General features: G+C 45.6%; 1 protein-coding gene across 3 annotated transcripts in view; it reads right to left on the bottom strand.

Moving 5' to 3' along the window:
- LOC126260186 (uncharacterized) overlaps window positions 1-21,930 on the bottom strand; it is a 296,244-nt gene that overhangs the window by 67,010 nt on the left and 207,304 nt on the right. For all 3 annotated transcript variants that reach the window (XM_049957462.1, XM_049957463.1, XM_049957461.1), the window contains exon 23: window positions 16,214-16,353. In XM_049957462.1, the coding sequence (XP_049813419.1) occupies window positions 16,232-16,353 (122 nt within the window). In that variant the 3' untranslated portion in view covers window positions 16,214-16,231. The remainder of the gene's footprint in view (window positions 1-16,213; window positions 16,354-21,930) is intronic.

Below are 21,930 nucleotides of genomic sequence, written 5' to 3'. Positions count from 1 at the left end.
GGAAAGATCCTACAACTGAGCTCTTTCTTACCGATATTTCAGGAAGTTTATAAAAGCAAATATAATTCAATATATTGTGCCAACTTGATATTATCAAATGGTTTGGATTTCAGAAGTTATGCTTAACTGCGATAGTGTTAAATGTATTCCGCAAATATTACTTTCAGTTCGTATGTTATGTCTTTTCCAGGATATCAAAGTGTAAACAGAAAACAAATGAATTTTTATAATTTTATAGTTAAGAAAACGATTGATTTACCTTAGTTTTCTGGGTTTTATTTCGGTTGACCATTTTTGTTCTTATATTGCTATAACAATAAAAAAACATGTGTCTAGATCATCTGCCAGGGCCCATCAACACAATTGTGACCTCAACCACTACATTATCCCTATCTTCCTCCACACATTCTTCCTCTCTTTCCATCCACGTCAACTGATTTAACATGTGTAAGGTTTGACTAATTGTTGATAGAGAGTAAGTGTAAGATGTAACTAATTTCTGATATAGAGTAAAAACAGAAAATAATGAGGCAACAACTGCCTATACCCTTTAAACAGTATGGTCACCTAAGTAAGTGGCATAGAATGAATTTTCACTCTGCAATGAGTGTTTACCAATTTGGAACTTCCTGCCAGATTAAAGCAGTGTGCAGGACCAAAACTTCAATTGGGACCTTTTGCCTTTCATGGACAAGAGCACTTTGTCCATGTCTCGGGTTTGAGTTCTGCTCTGGCACACAGTTTTCCAAAGTTTCAACATATGGTATAGCTCACAATACAACTGGAGTACCTCATAAATTCAAGAACAGAAACGAACCACAGGACGTATATGAACTAACTTTATTTTCTCAATAGTGTTACAAAGAAATTTACAATATTTTTACAATCAATAACTTTAAACAGAACACAGAGTAACAATGTTTTTTTCAGAACTGAAAATTAAATGTGAATAACAAATACTGAGAGTGCCAAAGAAGGCAAAGTGCCACAGTCTGCACTCAGGTTTGATACAATTTGACATCTGCAGTACCATTCAATAAGATATATTAATCCTACGTGCATTTCTGGATGTCACTTCTATAGAAATTGTTGTAACAAATAGTGGTCCAAAGTTAATGCAAGTAGTAGATGAACATTCCTCAAATCTTTCACAAAAATAGTTTCAAAAGTCAGATATTTACACAAATTCTCAGAAAGAAATTTTCTGAAACAATATTTTTGCACATGCATGCCATTTTATTTACAATTATGTATGCAGTCCCAGACCTACTTCTGTAATTGTCACTAAATAGTAAACATATGAATGTACTCTGTATTTGGATACTACATAGAATATTTTGCTTTAGCAACATAAAATATCTCATGCAATTAGCGCTTTATGGAAACAAAGTAACTCTTATTTGCCACTGAAGTTACAATGTCGAAACATTAAACCTTTCATTCAATTCAAAGAACATCCATTACATCATTTCTTCTAGCAAATTTCATCCTTGGGTTAGGCATATTAATGACCCAATTTTCATCAACAGCCACACATTCTTCAAGGAATTATATTATGAAAGTGCTGATGAAAGTGTACCAAACAATGAAGTCATAAAACATGTCCTATACTTTAAAGTAGATCAACATAATATAAAAACAATGACTAATAATGACAGTTTTGTCATGCAATATACTCTTGTGTAACTGTAACGTGGAGTATGAGAAAGAGAAAGGTGTGCCATAATGACACTAAAGTGGTGAACAGTAACACTGTTCCACAAAATATTTAGTTAGCACTTGAAGAAATAATCAGCATTTCATTATTATTGACCCTGGCAACATATAAACCACACAGAAAAGATCATTCTGACATAAGATGTGTTAAATTGCCACTTTTTTTTAGCAACAATTGTTGATTATTTATCCCTTTGTAGATGAATGAATAATGTCTTTTAAGACCATTTTACTGAGAGAGTCCACGGCATGTAGTCATTCTCTAGAACGTCTCCTTTGACATTCCACAGACGAGTAGTAAAAGAATGCTATGTCAATACACCATTCTAAGCAGATAACTTTTGCTTGCAATGAACAGTGTCACTGAAACAGTTGCAAAATCTGAGCCAAAGCTACTTGGTCATGGATACACATATCACTTTAACTAGACTGATGATCAATGTGTGCCACATAACACAATGGTTGTGGGGTATTTATTTTGGGGTAAATTGGTAGTGAGTGCAAACACAACAAGAGTGTGCCTTAGAGACATGTCAGAGAGCTGCTATTGTATACAATACACATAAAAGACTCAATTGATAAAATCAGTAGCTCTAGAAGATTGGTGGATGATACACCAAATACAGGTATGGTTAACATCCGTAGTCCGTATTCTGACATACAAAAACATTTGCAGCACAACCACGCTTGATATACAGTTCCACCAGTTTCCTTTTAATTAATCAAATACAAAGTAATTAGCACACATGGACAAAAGTCCTCTGTATTGCTTGAATATTATGTCTGCAAAATATAAAATACTTTGACGTTACAATGCAGAATGTTATAAATCAGAACGTCCACGTGAACCTTATATTATGAATGGAACACCATGGCTGCAATTCACTTGCAGGATCAGATTAAGGCACTGAACACCTTTATGAAGATATTTAGAATGACCATTGGCAGCTTAAAATAAATATAACACAAGACAAAGCAATTTTTAAAAAAGTACTTGCAAGACACCCTTAAGTATTGTGTTTTTTCCTTTAACTGATATCAAGATGTACAGTTTATGGACCTTGAAAGTTCAAGGAAGACCTGCACAGTTTGTGACAGATTTATCTGTCAGTCAAGTCACAGAAATTCTCAGTACACACTAATGACATTGTCTGGACTCTACGGAAAAGTGGTACTTGAACAACTGTTCTTAAAATTCCAAAAATCTGTGCAGACTTAAAACCATTATTTCCTCATATACACATACCTCCACAACAAAACACTTTCTACACAGCACATTTGAATCACCATGCCAGGAGGGGGGCAGGGACGGGCAATTATCGCTGATCCATCATCTATGCTGCCATGCACCATATAGCAACTTGGGGAAGTGTCATGGAACTGTATTGAGATAGTAACTCAAAACATAGTTAATGTAAGCATATCAGATTTTCATCTGTGATTTCTCTAAAGATGAGCAACATTTCAAAATAATACAAGTCTCCTCCTCCTCCTCCTCATCATCATCATCATCATCATCATCATCATCATCAGAGTGTGCCGACATAAATAAACATGAAATTTTCTCAAGAATCGCACAGATATTCTCAAGGTTTAGTTAGGTGCCATAAAACATTAATTTCCCCACATATAGTAAGGCAATCACAATTTTTAGCACTCAGATGTTCCTTAAACAGTAATGTTGAGGAAGTGGACAGTGTACAACTTGTCTGCCCATATGCCACACTTCAAATATTAATAGTTTTACAACAGCTTAACTTTTGATCAGTATCAAAGAATATTTAAGGCAATATATGTAATAAAATGTGACTGTTACTGTTTAATCATTTGTTATGTGCTCTGAAACTTTCAGAGACTCCGCTAGATACAAGTTTTATTTTATTTTTAGTTTTTTAATGCATAAAGCAAGTCATACCTATCAATGTTCTGGGCAATAGTATTTACATAATTATTTAAGCTAGATCGAAGTGAAGGTAGGATCTGGCCAAACAGTAGTGCTCTTCAGCATGTGGTAGATACAATAGCAATTACATCCTCCATTTAGTTTGGTTGTGCCAGTATATGTACTTATTGTATCACAATTTGTATTCTGAAAGCATATTTCATGACAAGTGCCATCCATATTCAATTTTTCCTGTTGGCACCTTTTCTTTCCGAACTACATCACTGTACTTGTCCTAATGTCTGTGTAATAGCAAAATCCTACCAAGAAAACACAATAAATTATGAGACAGAATTTCTGTTCAGTACTTATTTACCTCAGGAAGGAGAGATGAGGGGAACAGAGTGGCAAAGTTAAAAAGGGAGGGCACGCCACTCAGACCCCAAGACAATAGGGACCTACCTGTAGTGAGGACAAGGAAGAAGCTGACACTTTTGAAAGTTAGGATGGCATCATCCCTCTCTCTCTTCTACACACATCTATCAGCAGGACAAAACATTTCACCTCCAGAAGGTAATTACTGACCAGGAATTCTGTCTCATAATTTATTACACGTGTCAAAAAGGCAATCTCTCATGGAAATGTTCCAACATTTCTCAATATTAAATGTAGCAAGCAGTCATTGGACATCAAAGAATGCTTCATCAAACTTCAGGAACTGGCAACTGATGATAAGCTTACCACTAACCATTTCTTCGAAGTTTCCGAAGGACAGCTGGTTATAGCTTGACATATTAAATCGAGTGACTCAGCAATAAAAACAAATCAGGTTTATAGTGTAAATCAAGGTTCAGCCACCTTTGTCTATGCCTTTCATGGTATCTTTTAAAGCACTACAGGCAGTTTGGTGGTAGGACACAAGGAGGAGGTGGGGGGGGGGGGGGGGGGGGGGGCAAACAATGCGGTAGACATTGTATTTTGTACATACAGAACAACTAGGTGCAATAAACTCCAACAACATAGCTCAGCATGATTTAAGCTCAATCATGTGAAAATGTCTGGTTTAATTTTGTAATTAAGCATACTTATTGCAAATAAGAAATTTGATGAAGTACAAATTCTGAAAGAAAAGGAATCTGCTCATCAAATGTCTAGTTTTGTGTGTTTCCGTGCATTCAATGGGCAAAGATTAGAACAGACAATATCTTCCACATGTGTATTGCTCAGTTTCAATCATAAGCTCAATATGGCTGCAGGGTGTAAGAGAAGCATAATGAACAGAACAGCCTGTCAGGCAATGTATAGGGATGAAACACGTAAGTGAAAACTGGGAATTACATTTATGAATTAGTGTAGTATTTATATTATTTCAATAAAAAAAATTATTAGCATGTACATTAACGTTGCAGATATGGTAAAGGAAAATCTACTGACATAAAAGTTTCCGATTTTCTCCTGTGTCTATATCATCCTTGTTCATTAATAAAGGCAGTACATATATTCTTATAAATAATTTTCAATGTGCTGATAAGATGCTCTATCTTATGTAAGACTTTTACATCAAACTTCATCTGAATGCTGACATGGAACCACAGTTTCTCAACACAAATACGCCTTTTTTATATTACATTACCAGAAGATAAGAATTGCAAAGGCATCTCTATTCCGTGAAGTCAATGAAGTTAATGGTCATTAGATGCATAAAGACATCTAGAAGCTTTAAATTTGAGAATTTAATAGTCTTCACAAGTTTCACATTCCTTTCAATGTGTCTTATGTTTTCATTAACTCCCTACAGACAATGTCCGACTTTTGTGGTGCCCCTACATAGTAAATGCTATGGTACAAGAATATATAATTCTGGAAACATGAATCAAAAGAGAAGCTCTGCTCCTTACTGCCGGTATCATGATTTATCTTTACCAGACAACGAAATGTTTTTCTTAATAAGGAACCTGTAAGTCCAAAATTCACACTGCTGCTCTTCTTCTTCTTCTTCTTCTTCTTGTGTTTATATCAGCTGCATTGTCGGTTTTATTAACTGTCTTTCATCATACATTTTGCCCGCCATCAACCTGGAAACACTTTAGCCTCTTTATACAGCACTGGCTGCTGCGTCTATCCACCACAATTTAACAAGGCCTTTGTCAATTGGACAAACTGTGTATAGGAGAAAACACGGCTGACAAAGCAAATCCTGTGACTGTCACCACAGTTCAGATCACAAACCACTACAAGATTGATGTGCTTCACAGAGCGAAATGTTTCAGATAAAATGATAGGAGGCAGACGATGAGGCTATCCAATCCACTATCATCTACACAGCAACCACACATCACCTTCAAATTGAAAGTTCACGTAAGTGGAAGAAGGAAGATCAACTCCAAACCACAAAGATCACTGATGTTACACAACATACAGAAAAAAAGAATAAGCCTGTACAAACAGGACATCGTGTTATTCAAACACAAAGTGCTATACAAGAAACCAGGCAACAGGAAAATTTCTCATGACAGCAGCCTGAACTTGGCATAAATCACCATAGAGAATCATCAGATTAGAGTACATCCACATGATTGAATTACTAAACAATCTGTATTACTTATGACGGTTTTACCAACCTTAGATCTCTGACTACCTCATCACTGGGCCCTTGAATAAACTGATGGGAATGCACAGGCAATTAAAATGGCATTACATGTCAACAATTTTTATTTAGCCTCACAATCCTATTACTTGTTAACTTTCTCCTGTCCTTGCTTAATAAGGTTTCTAAATGAATGATTTAACACAGTATTGTAAGTTACTAAAACCAGTATTCTATTTATTAAAAGCCTTCTTACAAACTTGTCTTCTCTTCAGTTTACCATCTTCGCAAGGCATCAATTCACTGAACAGTTTGTCATTCAGAGTTTTCAGCATGTGTGACATTGCACGTTGACTGCTATAGTGCAAATGAAAGCATTCCCTGTGCACTAATTAACTGGCACAATCAAGTCTTAATGAAATAAATTGTCTACTTTTTATTGCAAAATAATGCAAACACATCTATTTTCTGAGTCTGAGCATTGTGACAACCACTATCAGAAGCACTATTATTAAATGTCAAAACAATGAACATACATAAACTTCTTACATATTTCAGTCTTGTATCCTTATTTCTCAGATCACACAGCAAATCCGAGCATAAAAAAAATCACATGATTACACTTATTAGAAATACTATACAACAATTCTTGGGTAAAAATATAAGACACTCATTGATGTGATGCTGTGTACCTCTCTGCTGAAACAAAAACGAAGTTTACATTATGTAACAAGTAAAGACGACGTAACAGGTAGGTAACAGTCTAACATAGCTACATAAATATTCTCTAAACCACTGTGTGTGTGTGTGTGTGTGTGTGTGTGTGTGTGTGTGTGTGTGTGTGTGTGTGGTTCAAGAAACTTTGTAAGCAGGATTTCGTGGGGGCAATCAGTGTCCATACACAAGCGGCTATCAATTCAGTATCTTCAATATTACAATTCAGTATCTTCAATATTACAATTCAGTATCTTCAATATTACTATAACTATCTCCCGCGAGTCAAACAAAACTGTAACCATTTGTATCACCATTCTTTGTATGTGTTCAATATCTCCTGTTAATACTAAATAGAATGCGTTCCATACACTTAAGTAACGTTCCAAGATGATACCCGAACAATGATATTAAGTCTACACACGCTTTCCCTACAATTTAGCCTATGTGATCATTTCATGCCATTTCCTAGGAACTATTAAAACTGGGTATTCCCAAGAGTCCACAGAATCCCACTGTGCGCAACTGATGATACAGTCACAGGATAGTTCTTTTCTGCATTTTGCGAAATGCACTATTTAATATTTCTGAATGATAAAACAAGTTGCCAATTGTTGCAACACTTTGAACTCTTATCAATATCTGACTGCATATTTGTGCAGCTTTTTACAGGTATTACTTCTTTATAGAAAACTGCAGAATCTTCAAGAAGTCTAAGATTATTATCGATGTTGTCTGGTAGGTCATTAAAATACAACATGAACAAAGTAAATCCTGATACAATTCTGTCAATGGCTCACCATGCAAGCAAACACGCTGTGTCTTCCCTACCAAGAAATTTTCAGGTCACGAACTTACTTTGATATTTCATATAATACCACTTCTGTTAAGAATCGTTGGATTGGTACAGAGTCAAATGCTGCCTGTCAGTCAATTAATATTGCATCCACCTTACTGCTTGCATCCCAGGCTTTAAGGTTTTCATGTGAGGAATAGGAAGAAGAAAGAAACAGAGTAGTTGTTATTTACGTTATTACTTAGAATACAGAACTGATTTACTATTCCCCAAGTGTAGTACAAAAACCAGAATGAAAGACAGAATCATATAATAAATTCTGAGTATTCCAAGAGCACATAAAAGTACTGCCAAAAAAAGTGAAGACTAAGTTAACTGTAAATGGAGATAGTAAACAGTTGGTAAAATCATTTTCATTATTACCATTAATTGATCATGATGATTAAAATTCATCTGACTATCAATGAAATATTTCTGAGTTAGTTTCTCACTGGTTTTTATTGTTCCAAATGAAAAGACATAGGATGGCTTTCGTTACTAATACAGTTTTGTTCCACATGACTACAGTGAAGTATGAGGGAATCTAAAAAGAAATCGCCCTTGCAAAAATAGATTCAACATACAGAAATAATGCTATTTTGTCGAAAGACGACATGTTGAGAAACGTGGCTGTTGTACTTAAGGTTTATAATTTATATAAAAAACAGCTACCAGCCACATGTATGGTTTAAAAAGGTTTATTATCTTCAGACCATGACCGGTTTCGGATTATCCTTTACAAATCCATCTTCAGATGGCAGATTACACGCATTCTTAGTTGGACCTAGTTTTGTTTGTGTTATTCGTTTGCTGCACTGGGAAAGAAAAGAAATATTTTGTTGTCATATCGGTAATGGTATTTTTACGAAAGATTTACTTCTTTTACAAGATCTAATTGCTCATGAGATGGTTTTATAAACATTAGTAAACTTGCAGGTTAGTGTACTTACGAGCTGTGTAGTTCTGCCTGACGAAATATTCGTGCGTTTATGTTTTCGAACGCAAGCTTCATACACTTTTCAATATGCACTATGTGAGTGCTATTCCAGTCAATGGGCGTCACTTTTAACCTCATCATTTTAATTACACACGCAGCACACACGAATAACGTTTACAAAACGTGGCCCAGCTTCACATTACAACCAAGAAACAACGTTGGCAAAGAGCTTACAGTATAACAATGTTAACTTACAGATGCTGTATGGTCGATATGGGTACAGTAAAATATCTCTTTGCTATTGTATGAAATTAATCTAAAATGGAATAAATAAAATTATATAGAAATAAGATTACAAACATTATTATTACAGAATTACTGTGTGTTACTAATTAGTTGTTACAATAGTAGGAGATAAATTCAATATATGACATAATATGCAATGCACATGTTTTCATTATGCAATTTTTTCAATGACATATAAGCAGTTTTTGGGGCCTGTATACTGAATGTTTTTGATGGAATATTAGGCTTAAGTTATTTTTAAAAAAGTGAAAGCTTCTTCAAAGTTATTTAGGAAGGGGGTGTTAACAGACTCTGTTTGTTCATTCAAAATGAGATCAGGGAACCTGTTTTTATGTGTATGAATCTCAATCTCCTCTAGGAGATTCAATGTGAATCCTTTGTCTTTGAGGTGTAATATCTGCAGATTGTTTTCTATATTCTCAACTGTATGATTGTTTTCTGCAAGATGGGTGGCAAATGCAGATTTGCTTAGGTTTTTCAGACGTAGGGCATCAAGGTGTTCCTTGAATCTTGTTTCAAAAGCTCTACCTGTTTGGCCAGTGTAGAATTTAGGACAGTTGTTACACTTGAGTTTATAAATTCCAGATCTTTTATGGGGTATGCTATTGTGTGGGAGTGAGTGTATGACTCTTTGTTGGAGTTTGTTATTGGTAGAGAAACTGATTTTGACATTCTTTTTCTTGAATAAGTTGGAAATTTTATATGAAAGTGGGCCTATATATGGTAGGGCTACATATTTTACTGATTTTTTGTCTTTCATAGTTATTGTGGCTGTTGATTGTTGCAAAGACTTATTGCTAGCAATTTTTACTTTTGTTTTTTGAGAGAGTGTGTCTATGATTGAAGCATCATAGCCATTATTTTGGGCAATTGATTTGATTATGCTGATTTCTTTGTGCTGTTCAGTGGGGGTGAGGGGGACTTTATGCATACGATGTAGCATTGACCGGAAGTTAGCCATCTTATGTTGGTTCGGGTGGCAGGATGTGTTACTGATGGTAACATCTGTGGTTGTTGGTTTTCGAAAGATACCAAAATGGTGTTTGTTATGTATGCTTGATATTTTGAGATCCAGAAAATTGATGCTATTATTTATTTCATGCTCCACTGTAAATTTGATGTTGTTGTGTAATTTGCTCAGATCTTCAGCTAAGGCATCAATTTCGCTGCTGTTACCATCAAAAAGTAATAGAGTGTCATCTACGTATCTCTTGTAGTAAATTATTTTACTGTTCATTTGGTTATTAGATGAGAAAAACTTTTGCTCAAGATGGTTAATGTAAATATCGGCTAATAATCCAGCAAGACTGCTACCCATTGCAAGGCCATCATTTTGTTTATAGACTTTATTATTGAAGGTGAAGTAATTATTAGACAAAATGAGTGTGAGGATCTCTATTAACTCATATATTTCTGGTAGATTCATCTTTTTGTGTTTTAAAAGGTTACTTTTTATTATGTTAATTGTTTCATCTACTGGGATGTTAGTGTATAGGTTTACAATATCTAGTGAGGCAAATCTAGCTGTTTGTGGTATGTGGATGTCTTTGATATGTTCTATAAGGTCCATTGTGTTTTTAACTGTATAACTATGTTCGAACATGTAGTAAGTGGTAAGGAGATCCTTCAATTTTCTGCTTATGTAGTATGCTGGGCTGTTTCTTGAGTTCACCACAGGGCGTATGGGGGAATTTTCTTTGTGGATCTTAGGCTGTGACCGAAGTTTCGGTGCAGTTGGATTCATGGTAATGCAGTCCCGAATTTCATATTTATTTAAAAGGGATTCAAAGCTGTTGAGTAATTTACGAAGTTTAGCTTGAAATCTTGTTGTGGTGTCGGATTCTAGTTCTGTGAAGTTATTGGACTGAAAAAATTCAAGAGTTTTATCAATGTATTCAAACTCATCACTAAACACATGCTTTCAAAAAATAATAGAATTAATAATGAACAAAAAACTCTTAAAGATATCAATGCTAAACTTACTGCTAACAAAGCTCACATGGTGAAGGCTGATAAAGGAAATTCAGTAGTTGTTTTGTATGAATCAGAATACATTGATAAAACTCTTGAATTTTTTCAGTCCAATAACTTCACAGAACTAGAATCCGACACCACAACAAGATTTCAAGCTAAACTTCGTAAATTACTCAACAGCTTTGAATCCCTTTTAAATAAATATGAAATTCGGGACTGCATTACCATGAATCCAACTGCACCGAAACTTCGGTCACAGCCTAAGATCCACAAAGAAAATTCCCCCATACGCCCTGTGGTGAACTCAAGAAACAGCCCAGCATACTACATAAGCAGAAAATTGAAGGATCTCCTTACCACTTACTACATGTTCGAACATAGTTATACAGTTAAAAACACAATGGACCTTATAGAACATATCAAAGACATCCACATACCACAAACAGCTAGATTTGCCTCACTAGATATTGTAAACCTATACACTAACATCCCAGTAGATGAAACAATTAACATAATAAAAAGTAACCTTTTAAAACACAAAAAGATGAATCTACCAGAAATATATGAGTTAATAGAGATCCTCACACTCATTTTGTCTAATAATTACTTCACCTTCAATAATAAAGTCTATAAACAAAATGATGGCCTTGCAATGGGTAGCAGTCTTGCTGGATTATTAGCCGATATTTACATTAACCATCTTGAGCAAAAGTTTTTCTCATCTAATAACCAAATGAACAGTAAAATAATTTACTACAAGAGATACGTAGATGACACTCTATTACTTTTTGATGGTAACAGCAGCGAAATTGATGCCTTAGCTGAAGATCTGAGCAAATTACACAACAACATCAAATTTACAGTGGAGCATGAAATAAATAATAGCATCAATTTTCTGGATCTCAAAATATCAAGCATACATAACAAACACCATTTTGGTATCTTTCGAAAACCAACAACCACAGATGTTACCATCAGTAACACATCCTGCCACCCGAACCAACATAAGATGGCTAACTTCCGGTCAATGCTACATCGTATGCATAAAGTCCCCCTCACCCCCACTGAACAGCACAAAGAAATCAGCATAATCAAATCAATTGCCCAAAATAATGGCTATGATGCTTCAATCATAGACACACTCTCTCAAAAAACAAAAGTAAAAATTGCTAGCAATAAGTCTTTGCAACAATCAACAGCCACAATAACTATGAAAGACAAAAAATCAGTAAAATATGTAGCCCTACCATATATAGGCCCACTTTCATATAAAATTTCCAACTTATTCAAGAAAAAGAATGTCAAAATCAGTTTCTCTACCAATAACAAACTCCAACAAAGAGTCATACACTCACTCCCACACAATAGCATACCCCATAAAAGATCTGGAATTTATAAACTCAAGTGTAACAACTGTCCTAAATTCTACACTGGCCAAACAGGTAGAGCTTTTGAAACAAGATTCAAGGAACACCTTGATGCCCTACGTCTGAAAAACCTAAGCAAATCTGCATTTGCCACCCATCTTGCAGAAAACAATCATACAGTTGAGAATATAGAAAACAATCTGCAGATATTACACCTCAAAGACAAAGGATTCACATTGAATCTCCTAGAGGAGATTGAGATTCATACACATAAAAACAGGTTCCCTGATCTCATTTTGAATGAACAAACAGAGTCTGTTAACACCCCCTTCCTAAATAACTTTGAAGAAGCTTTCACTTTTTTAAAAATAACTTAAGCCTAATATTCCATCAAAAACATTCAGTATACAGGCCCCAAAAACTGCTTATATGTCATTGAAAAAATTGCATAATGAAAACATGTGCATTGCATATTATGTCATATATTGAATTTATCTCCTACTATTGTAACAACTAATTAGTAACACACAGTAATTCTGTAATAATAATGTTTGTAATCTTATTTCTATATAATTTTATTTATTCCATTTTAGATTAATTTCATACAATAGCAAAGAGATATTTTACTGTACCCATATCGACCATACAGCATCTGTAAGTTAACATTGTTATACTGTAAGCTCTTTGCCAACGTTGTTTCTTGGTTGTAATGTGAAGCTGGGCCACGTTTTGTAAACGTTATTCGTGTGTGCTGCGTGTGTAATTAAAATGATGAGGTTAAAAGTGACGCCCATTGACTGGAATAGCACTCACATAGTGCATATTGAAAAGTGTATGAAGCTTGCGTTCGAAAACATAAACGCACGAATATTTCGTCAGGCAGAACTACACAGCTCGTAAGTACACTAACCTGCAAGTTTACTAATGTTTATAAAACCATCTCATGAGCAATTAGATCTTGTAAAAGAAGTAAATCTTTCGTAAAAATACCATTACCGATATGACAACAAAATACACTCCTGGAAATTGAAATAAGAACACCGTGAATTCATTGTCCCAGGAAGGGGAAACTTTATTGACACATTCCTGGGGTCAGATACATCACATGATCACACTGACAGAACCACAGGCACATAGACACAGGCAACAGAGCATGCACAATGTCGGCACTAGTACAGTGTATATCCACCTTTCGCAGCAATGCAGGCTGCTATTCTCCCATGGAGACGATCGTAGAGATGCTGGATGTAGTCCTGTGGAACGGCTTGCCATGCCATTTCCACCTGGCGCCTCAGTTGGACCAGCGTTCGTGCTGGACGTGCAGACCGCGTGAGACGACGCTTCATCCAGTCCCAAACATACTCAATGGGGGACAGATCCGGAGATCTTGCTGGCCAGGGTAGTTGACTTACACCTTCTATAGCACGTTGGGTGGCACGGGATACATGCGGACGTGCATTGTCCTGTTGGAACAGCAAGTTCCCTTGCCGGTCTAGGAATGGTAGAACGATGGGTTCGATGACGGTTTGGATGTACCGTGCACTATTCAGTGTCCCCTCGACGATCACCAGTGGTGTACGGCCAGTGTAGGAGATCGCTCCCCACACCATGATGCCGGGTGTTGGCCCTGTGTGCCTCGGTCGTATGCAGTCCTGATTGTGGCGCTCACCTGCACGGCGCCAAACACGCATACGACCATCATTGGCACCAAGGCAGAAGCGAATCTCATCGCTGAAGACGACACGTCTCCATTCGTCCCTCCATTCACGCCTGTCGCGACACCACTGGAGGCGGGCTGCACGATGTTGGGGCGTGAGCGGAAGACGGCCTAACGGTGTGCGGGACCGTAGCCCAGCTTCATGGAGACGGTTGCGAATGGTCCTCGCCGATACCCCAGGAGCAACAGTGTCCCTAATTTGCTGGGAAGTGGCGGTGCGGTCCCCTACGGCACTGCGTAGGATCCTACGGTCTTGGCGTGCATCCGTGCGTCGCTGCGGTCCGGTCCCAGGTCGACGGGCACGTGCACCTTCCGCCGACCACTGGCGACAACATCGATGTACTGTGGAGACCTCACGCCCCACGTGTTGAGCAATTCGGCGGTACGTCCACCCGGCCTCCCGCATGCCCACTATACGCCCTCGCTCAAAGTCCGTCAACTGCACATACGGTTCACGTCCACGCTGTCGCGGCATGCTACCAGTGTTAAAGACTGCGATGGAGCTCCGTATGCCACGGCAAACTGGCTGACACTGACGGCGGCGGTGCACAAATGCTGCGCAGCTAGCGCCATTCGACGGCCAAAACCGCGGTTCCTGGCGTGTCCGCTGTGCCGTGCGTGTGATCATTGCTTGTACAGCCCTCTCGCAGTGTCCGGAGCAAGTATGGTGGGTCTGACACACCGGTGTCAATGTGTTCTTTTTTCCATTTCCAGGAGTGTATTTCTTTTCTTTCCCAGTGCAGCAAACGAATAACACAAACAAAACTAGGTCCAACTAAGAATGCGTGTAATCTGCCATCTGAAGATGGATTTGTAAAGGATAATCCGAAACCGGTCATGGTCTGAAGATAATAAACCTTTTTAAACCATACATGTGGCTGGTAGCTGTTTTTTATATGAATTATAAACCTACAGAAATAATATTTGGACTTACGAAAGAGTTGCAAGTGTTCCCAAGTGTGTGTAATGCAAGTAAACCATCCATAACACATTATAGCTTGAATAAAATAACTTTCTAACTGACATTTTACGACAACAAGGGTTAATGCTGCTGACATGCAGCCATCCTAACTCAACAAGACCTACCTACTTATGAAATAGGCTAAACAGTGAGCACTATAAAAAGATTTAGGGTTGGCTGACAGCTGGTATTTACCAGTCCACCAACTGAAATGTCACAGAGTTATTTAAATCTAAGTACAGTGACATTTCATACACCAGAAGTGTGATGATCTGACAGATCCAGGCCCTATCTCGGGTTGCTTTTAATTCTATTACATTGTTAATAATCTAGAGATACTAGGCAACTTATGCACAACTTACATATAGGTCTAACAATGTTTTTCCTATTCCATTAATGAAAAAGTCACTTAAGTGACTGCACTTCTCTCATCACAGAAGGTAATCCCATGCATACTAAGAAGGAAGTAATATCAAAGCAGCTGGTTAGATTAGTTCAAAGAAAGGCAACAGCAAATCACTATAATAAGACCATTCCTAATAAAGCACCGTGGTGTTCAAACCATTTCATGTTAATGACAACTTTACTTTTAAATACGGTGCGGAAAGTTCTGACAGAATGTAAACAATTTAAGAGTACAGATAACAACTCACCAAACGATAAGGGTGTGGAGTCATCAAGCGACATATAAGACTGAAAACTTTGCTAGCTCCCCCTCCCCACACACATGTACATTGTAATTGTGTGTGTGCGAGTGGAAGGGGAGACTGCTCATTCCAGCTTTAGCTTGAAAACGGTATGTTCAAAAGGTAGGTCCTGACTATGTAGCTGTTAACACCTCAATGCCTCTACTATTTGGCCAGTTGTTATGTTTCTTCCTAAATTATTTGCTCTACTTGTACTAAATAGAGCAGCACCATGTTTACTAGGTCATCAGAAGTAGATCAGAAACTCATATTGTGCAAAGATGGAGAAGAAAATTAAACATTTTTTTTCAAGCGTACTATTCCAGTTGCCATAACTGATTTAGTGAAACCAATGAAAACCAGAAAAAAAGAACATTAAAGCTCACTACTTAACGAAAGTATGGAATTAAATACTCTGATTACAAATTGAACACCACCTTTGTTTTGCACATGTTATTTATAATACAAGATATGATGAATAACTAGTGGACAGATACAGCGTACACACAGCTAACTCTCAAGAATACTCACCACAATAAGTCGTCAAATTTACTGAATTATTTGAACTTCACAATGTCCTTGCTTTGCCATGCTCAGAATTTTCACCTTTATCACCTTATTCACAAGTTCTTGTAACCTAAGTTCTGTTTTGGCGCCATTCTTTGAAAAATCTGCAAGGAAATTTAGTGTAAGTAATTCTGTTGCTACCCTTAAATACAGATACAAATATTAAATCAGCAAAAGTCATGAGCAGACCAATTACTAATGATATACTGATAGATAATGAAATTATATCATCAGCTTTAGCCATCAAACCACAAACAGCCCAACTCTGCATCATAGTCTAGGAAGCATTTGACAATTCTGAAAGCAACTGATATCATCAATTCAAAATTCACACATCTGACTCCCTTTTGAATCGAAAGCTATACAATGGTATCTGCTAAAGCCCTGCAGGCATGTGGCTCATTCAAGTTGTCAGCATGTGTCTTCAGTGTGCAAGATAGAGTGCAAGAACACTTCGCATAGTCTGGCACAAGTTGTTGTAGATAGCTGGTTTGCAGTGAAAGGGATTAAACTGCATGCTCATCCATTAAGTGGCAAATCAGGAGTGGTTGTCAAAGGAAGGAGGCGAAAGGTAAATCCTTGAAAGCTCAGAAAAAAGACAGTACACACAAGTCAAAGGAAATATAAAGGTGGGATGAGCGGGGGCCGGGCTGGGCCACCAAGCAGAACCAGGACGGAGGGTGTCACCAACCTATTGGGTGGTCAATGAGGCAAAAAAGCCCTACTTACAAGGATGACTAAAAACTACCTGCTGCGTTGGCGTTGTCTGCTAGCACCAGAGGTAGTGTGTCAGGAAGATTAAGATGTCACTTCACAGTTAAAAATTGGGGAAGTCTATGAGTAAGTGGGCCACCATCAGGCAGGCTCTGCATTGACAGAGAGGGGGATCCTTGCATTGGAGAATGTGGCCAGGAGTCAGCCAAGTAACATGCAGGGAAGATTGCCACATGTTCGTGGTCTCCTTAATTGTTTGCAGTTTGTTTGTTTGTATGGGGAGTTGATCAGGGCAAACCACTCCAAGTTCAGGTCCACTTTCGGATTCCCAGAATTGGCATCCTGGTGACCAGCTTGGCCCACCGGTCAGGTCGTTAATTTCCCAAAATCCCAATATGAGCGGGATGGGGAGGAGGCGGCGGTGGGGAAGAGGCGGCGGTGGGGAAGAGGCGGCGGTGGGGAAGAGGCGGCGGTGGGGAAGAGGCGGCGGTGGGGAAGAGGCGGCGGTGGGGAAGAGGCGGCGGTGGGGAAGAGGCGGCGGTGGGGAAGAGGCGGCGGTGGGGAAGAGGCGGCGGTGGGGAAGAGGCGGCGGTGGGGAAGAGGCGGCGGTGGGGAAGAGGCGGCGGTGGGGAAGAGGCGGCGGTGGGGAAGAGGCGGCGGTGGGCAAGAGGCGGCGGTGGGGAAGAGGCGGCGGTGGGGAAGAGGCGGCGGTGGGGAAGAGGCGGCGGTGGGCAAGAGGCGGCGGTGGGCAAGAGGCGGAGGTGAGGCGGCGGTGGGCAAGAGGCGGCGGTGGGCAAGAGGCGGCGGTGGGCAAGAGGCGGAGGTGAGGCGGCGGTGGGCAAGAGGCGGAGGTGAGGCGGCGGTGGGCAAGAGGCGGAGGTGAGGCGGCGGTGGGCAAGAGGCGGAGGTGAGGCGGCGGTGGGCAAGAGGCGGAGGTGAGGCGGCGGTGGGCAAGAGGCGGAGGTGAGGCGGCGGTGGGGAAGAGGCGGCGGTGGGCAAGAGGCGGAGGTGAGGCGGCGGTGGGCAAGAGGCGGAGGTGAGGCGGCGGTGGGCAAGAGGCGGAGGTGAGGCAGAGGTGGGCAAGAGGCGGAGGTGAGGCGGCGGTGGGGAAGAGGCGGCGGTGGGGAAGAGGCGGCGGTGGGGAAGAGGCGGCGGTGGGGAAGAGGCGGCGGTGGGGAAGAGGCGGCGGTGGGGAAGAGGCGGCGGTGGGGAAGAGGCGGCGGTGGGGAAGAGGCGGCGGTGGGGAAGAGGCGGCGGTGGGGAAGAGGCGGCGGTGGGGAAGAGGCGGCGGTGGGGAAGAGGCGGCGGTGGGGAAGAGGCGGCGGTGGGGAAGAGGCGGCGGTGGGGAAGAGGCGGCGGTGGGGAAGAGGCGGCGGTGGGGAAGAGGCGGCGGTGGGGAAGAGGCGGCGGTGGGGAAGAGGCGGCGGTGGGGAAGAGGCGGCGGTGGGGAAGAGGCGGCGGTGGGGAAGAGGCGGCGGTGGGGAAGAGGCGGCGGTGGGGAAGAGGCGGCGGTGGGGAAGAGGCGGCGGTGGGGAAGAGGCGGCGGTGGGGAAGAGGCGGCGGTGGGGAAGAGGCGGCGGTGGGGAAGAGGCGGCGGTGGGGAAGAGGCGGCGGTGGGGAAGAGGCGGCGGTGGGGAAGAGGCGGCGGTGGGGAAGAGGCGGCGGTGGGGAAGAGGCGGCGGTGGGGAAGAGGCGGCGGTGGGGAAGAGGCGGCGGTGGGGAAGAGGCGGCGGTGGGGAAGAGGCGGCGGTGGGGAAGAGGCGGCGGTGGGGAAGAGGCGGCGGTGGGGAAGAGGCGGAGGTGAGGCGGCGGTGGGCAAGAGGCGGAGGTGAGGCGGCGGTGGGCAAGAGGCGGAGGTGAGGCGGCGGTGGGGAAGAGGCGGAGGTGAGGCGGCGGTGGGGAAGAGGCGGAGGTGAGGCGGCGGTGGGCAAGAGGCGGAGGTGAGGCGGCGGTGGGGAAGAGGCGGAGGTGAGGCGGCGGTGGGGAAGAGGCGGAGGTGAGGCGGCGGTGGGGAAGAGGCGGAGGTGAGGCGGCGGTGGGGAAGAGGCGGAGGTGAGGCGGCGGTGGGGAAGAGGCGGAGGTGAGGCGGCGGTGGGGAAGAGGCGGAGGTGAGGCGGCGGTGGGGAAGAGGCGGAGGTGAGGCGGCGGTGGGGAAGAGGCGGAGGTGAGGCGGCGGTGGGGAAGAGGCGGAGGTGAGGCGGCGGTGGGGAAGAGGCGGAGGTGAGGCGGCGGTGGGGAAGAGGCGGAGGTGAGGCGGCGGTGGGGAAGAGGCGGAGGTGAGGCGGCGGTGGGGAAGAGGCGGAGGTGAGGCGGCGGTGGGGAAGAGGCGGAGGTGAGGCGGCGGTGGGGAAGAGGCGGAGGTGAGGCGGCGGTGGGGAAGAGGCGGAGGTGAGGCGGCGGTGGGGAAGAGGCGGAGGTGAGGCGGCGGTGGGGAAGAGGCGGAGGTGAGGCGGCGGTGGGGAAGAGGCGGAGGTGAGGCGGCGGTGGGGAAGAGGCGGAGGTGAGGCGGCGGTGGGGAAGAGGCGGAGGTGAGGCGGCGGTGGGGAAGAGGCGGAGGTGAGGCGGCGGTGGGGAAGAGGCGGAGGTGAGGCGGCGGTGGGGAAGAGGCGGAGGTGAGGCGGCGGTGGGGAAGAGGCGGAGGTGAGGCGGCGGTGGGGAAGAGGCGGAGGTGAGGCGGCGGTGGGGAAGAGGCGGAGGTGAGGCGGCGGTGGGGAAGAGGCGGAGGTGAGGCGGCGGTGGGGAAGAGGCGGAGGTGAGGCGGCGGTGGGGAAGAGGCGGAGGTGAGGCGGCGGTGGGGAAGAGGCGGAGGTGAGGCGGCGGTGGGGAAGAGGCGGAGGTGAGGCGGCGGTGGGGAAGAGGCGGAGGTGAGGCGGCGGTGGGGAAGAGGCGGAGGTGAGGCGGCGGTGGGGAAGAGGCGGAGGTGAGGCGGCGGTGGGGAAGAGGCGGTGAGGCGGCGGTGGGGAAGAGGCGGAGGTGAGGCGGCGGTGGGGAAGAGGCGGAGGTGAGGCGGCGGGGGGGAAGAGGCGGAGGTGAGGCGGCGGGGGGGAAGAGGCGGAGGTGAGGCGGCGGGGGGGAAGAGGCGGAGGTGAGGCGGCGGGGGGGAAGAGGCGGAGGTGAGGCGGCGGTGGGTAAGAGGCGGAGGTGAGGCGGCGGTGGGGATGAGGCGGAGGTGAGGCGGCGGTGGGGAAGAGGCGGAGGTGAGGCGGCGGTGGGGAAGAGGCGGTGGTGAGGCGGCGGGGGGGAAGAGGCGGAGGTGAGGCGGCGGGGGGGAAGAGGCGGAGGTGAGGCGGCGGGGGGGGAAGAGGCGGAGGTGAGGCGGCGGGGGGGAAGAGGCGGAGGTGAGGCGGCGGGGGGGAAGAGGCGGAGGTGAGGCGGCGGGGGGGGAAGAGGCGGAGGTGAGGCGGCGGGGGGGAAGAGGCGGAGGTGAGGCGGCGGGGGGGAAGAGGCGGAGGTGAGGCGGCGGGGGGGAAGAGGCGGAGGTGAGGCGGCGGGGGGGAAGAGGCGGAGGTGAGGCGGCGGGGGGGGAGAGGCGGAGGTGAGGCGGCGGGGGGGGAGAGGCGGAGGTGAGGCGGCGGGGGGGGGAGAGGCGGAGGTGAGGCGGCGGGGGGGGAAGAGGCGGAGGTGAGGCGGCGGGGGGGAAGAGGCGGAGGTGAGGCGGCGGGGGGGAAGAGGCGGAGGTGAGGCGGCGGGGGGGAAGAGGCGGAGGTGAGGCGGCGGGGGGAAGAGGCGGAGGTGAGGCGGCGGGGGGGAAGAGGCGGAGGTGAGGCGGCGGGGGGGAAGAGGCGGAGGTGAGGCGGCGGGGGGGGAAGAGGCGGAGGTGAGGCGGCGGGGGGGAAGAGGCGGAGGTGAGGCGGCGGGGGGGAAGAGGCGGAGGTGAGGCGGCGGGGGGGAAGAGGCGGAGGTGAGGCGGCGGGGGGGAAGAGGCGGAGGTGAGGCGGCGGGGGGGAAGAGGCGGAGGTGAGGCGGCGGGGGGGAAGAGGCGGAGGTGAGGCGGCGGGGGGGAAGAGGCGGAGGTGAGGCGGCGGGGGGGAAGAGGCGGAGGTGAGGCGGCGGGGGGGAAGAGGCGGAGGTGAGGCGGCGGGGGGGAAGAGGCGGAGGTGAGGCGGCGGGGGGGAAGAGGCGGAGGTGAGGCGGCGGGGGGGAAGAGGCGGAGGTGAGGCGGCGGGGGGGAAGAGGCGGAGGTGAGGCGGCGGGGGGGAAGAGGCGGAGGTGAGGCGGCGGGGGGGAAGAGGCGGAGGTGAGGCGGCGGGGGGGAAGAGGCGGAGGTGAGGCGGCGGGGGGGAAGAGGCGGAGGTGAGGCGGCGGGGGGGGAAGAGGCGGAGGTGAGGCGGCGGGGGGGGAAGAGGCGGAGGTGAGGCGGCGGGGGGGAAGAGGCGGAGGTGAGGCGGCGGGGGGGAAGAGGCGGAGGTGAGGCGGCGGGGGGGAAGAGGCGGAGGTGAGGCGGCGGGGGGGAAGAGGCGGAGGTGAGGCGGCGGGGGGGGGGGAGAGGCGGAGGTGAGGCGGCGGGGGGGAAGAGGCGGAGGTGAGGCGGCGGGGGGGAAGAGGCGGAGGTGAGGCGGCGGGGGGGAAGAGGCGGAGGTGAGGCGGCGGGGGGGAAGAGGCGGAGGTGAGGCGGCGGGGGGGGAAGAGGCGGAGGTGAGGCGGCGGGGGGGGAAGAGGCGGCGGTGAGGTGGCGGGGGGGGAAGAGGCGGCGGTGAGGTGGCGGGGGGGAAGAGGCGGCGGTGAGGTGGCGGGGGGGAAGAGGCGGCGGTGAGGTGGCGGGGGGGAAGAGGCGGCGGTGAGGTGGCGGGGGGGAAGAGGCGGCGGTGAGGTGGCGGGGGGGAAGAGGGCGGCGGTGAGGTGGCGGGGGGGAAGAGGCGGGGGGGAAGAGGCGGGGGGGAAGAGGCGGGGGGAAGAGGCGGGGGGGAAGTGGCGGCGGTGAGGTGGCGGGGGGGAAGAGGCGGCGGTGAGGTGGCGGGGGGGGAAGA

The sequence above is a fragment of the Schistocerca nitens genome, chromosome 5 (assembly GCF_023898315.1).
Source record: "Schistocerca nitens isolate TAMUIC-IGC-003100 chromosome 5, iqSchNite1.1, whole genome shotgun sequence".
Taxonomy (NCBI): domain Eukaryota; kingdom Metazoa; phylum Arthropoda; class Insecta; order Orthoptera; family Acrididae; genus Schistocerca; species Schistocerca nitens.
This window is presented reverse-complemented; position numbering and strand designations above follow the sequence as displayed.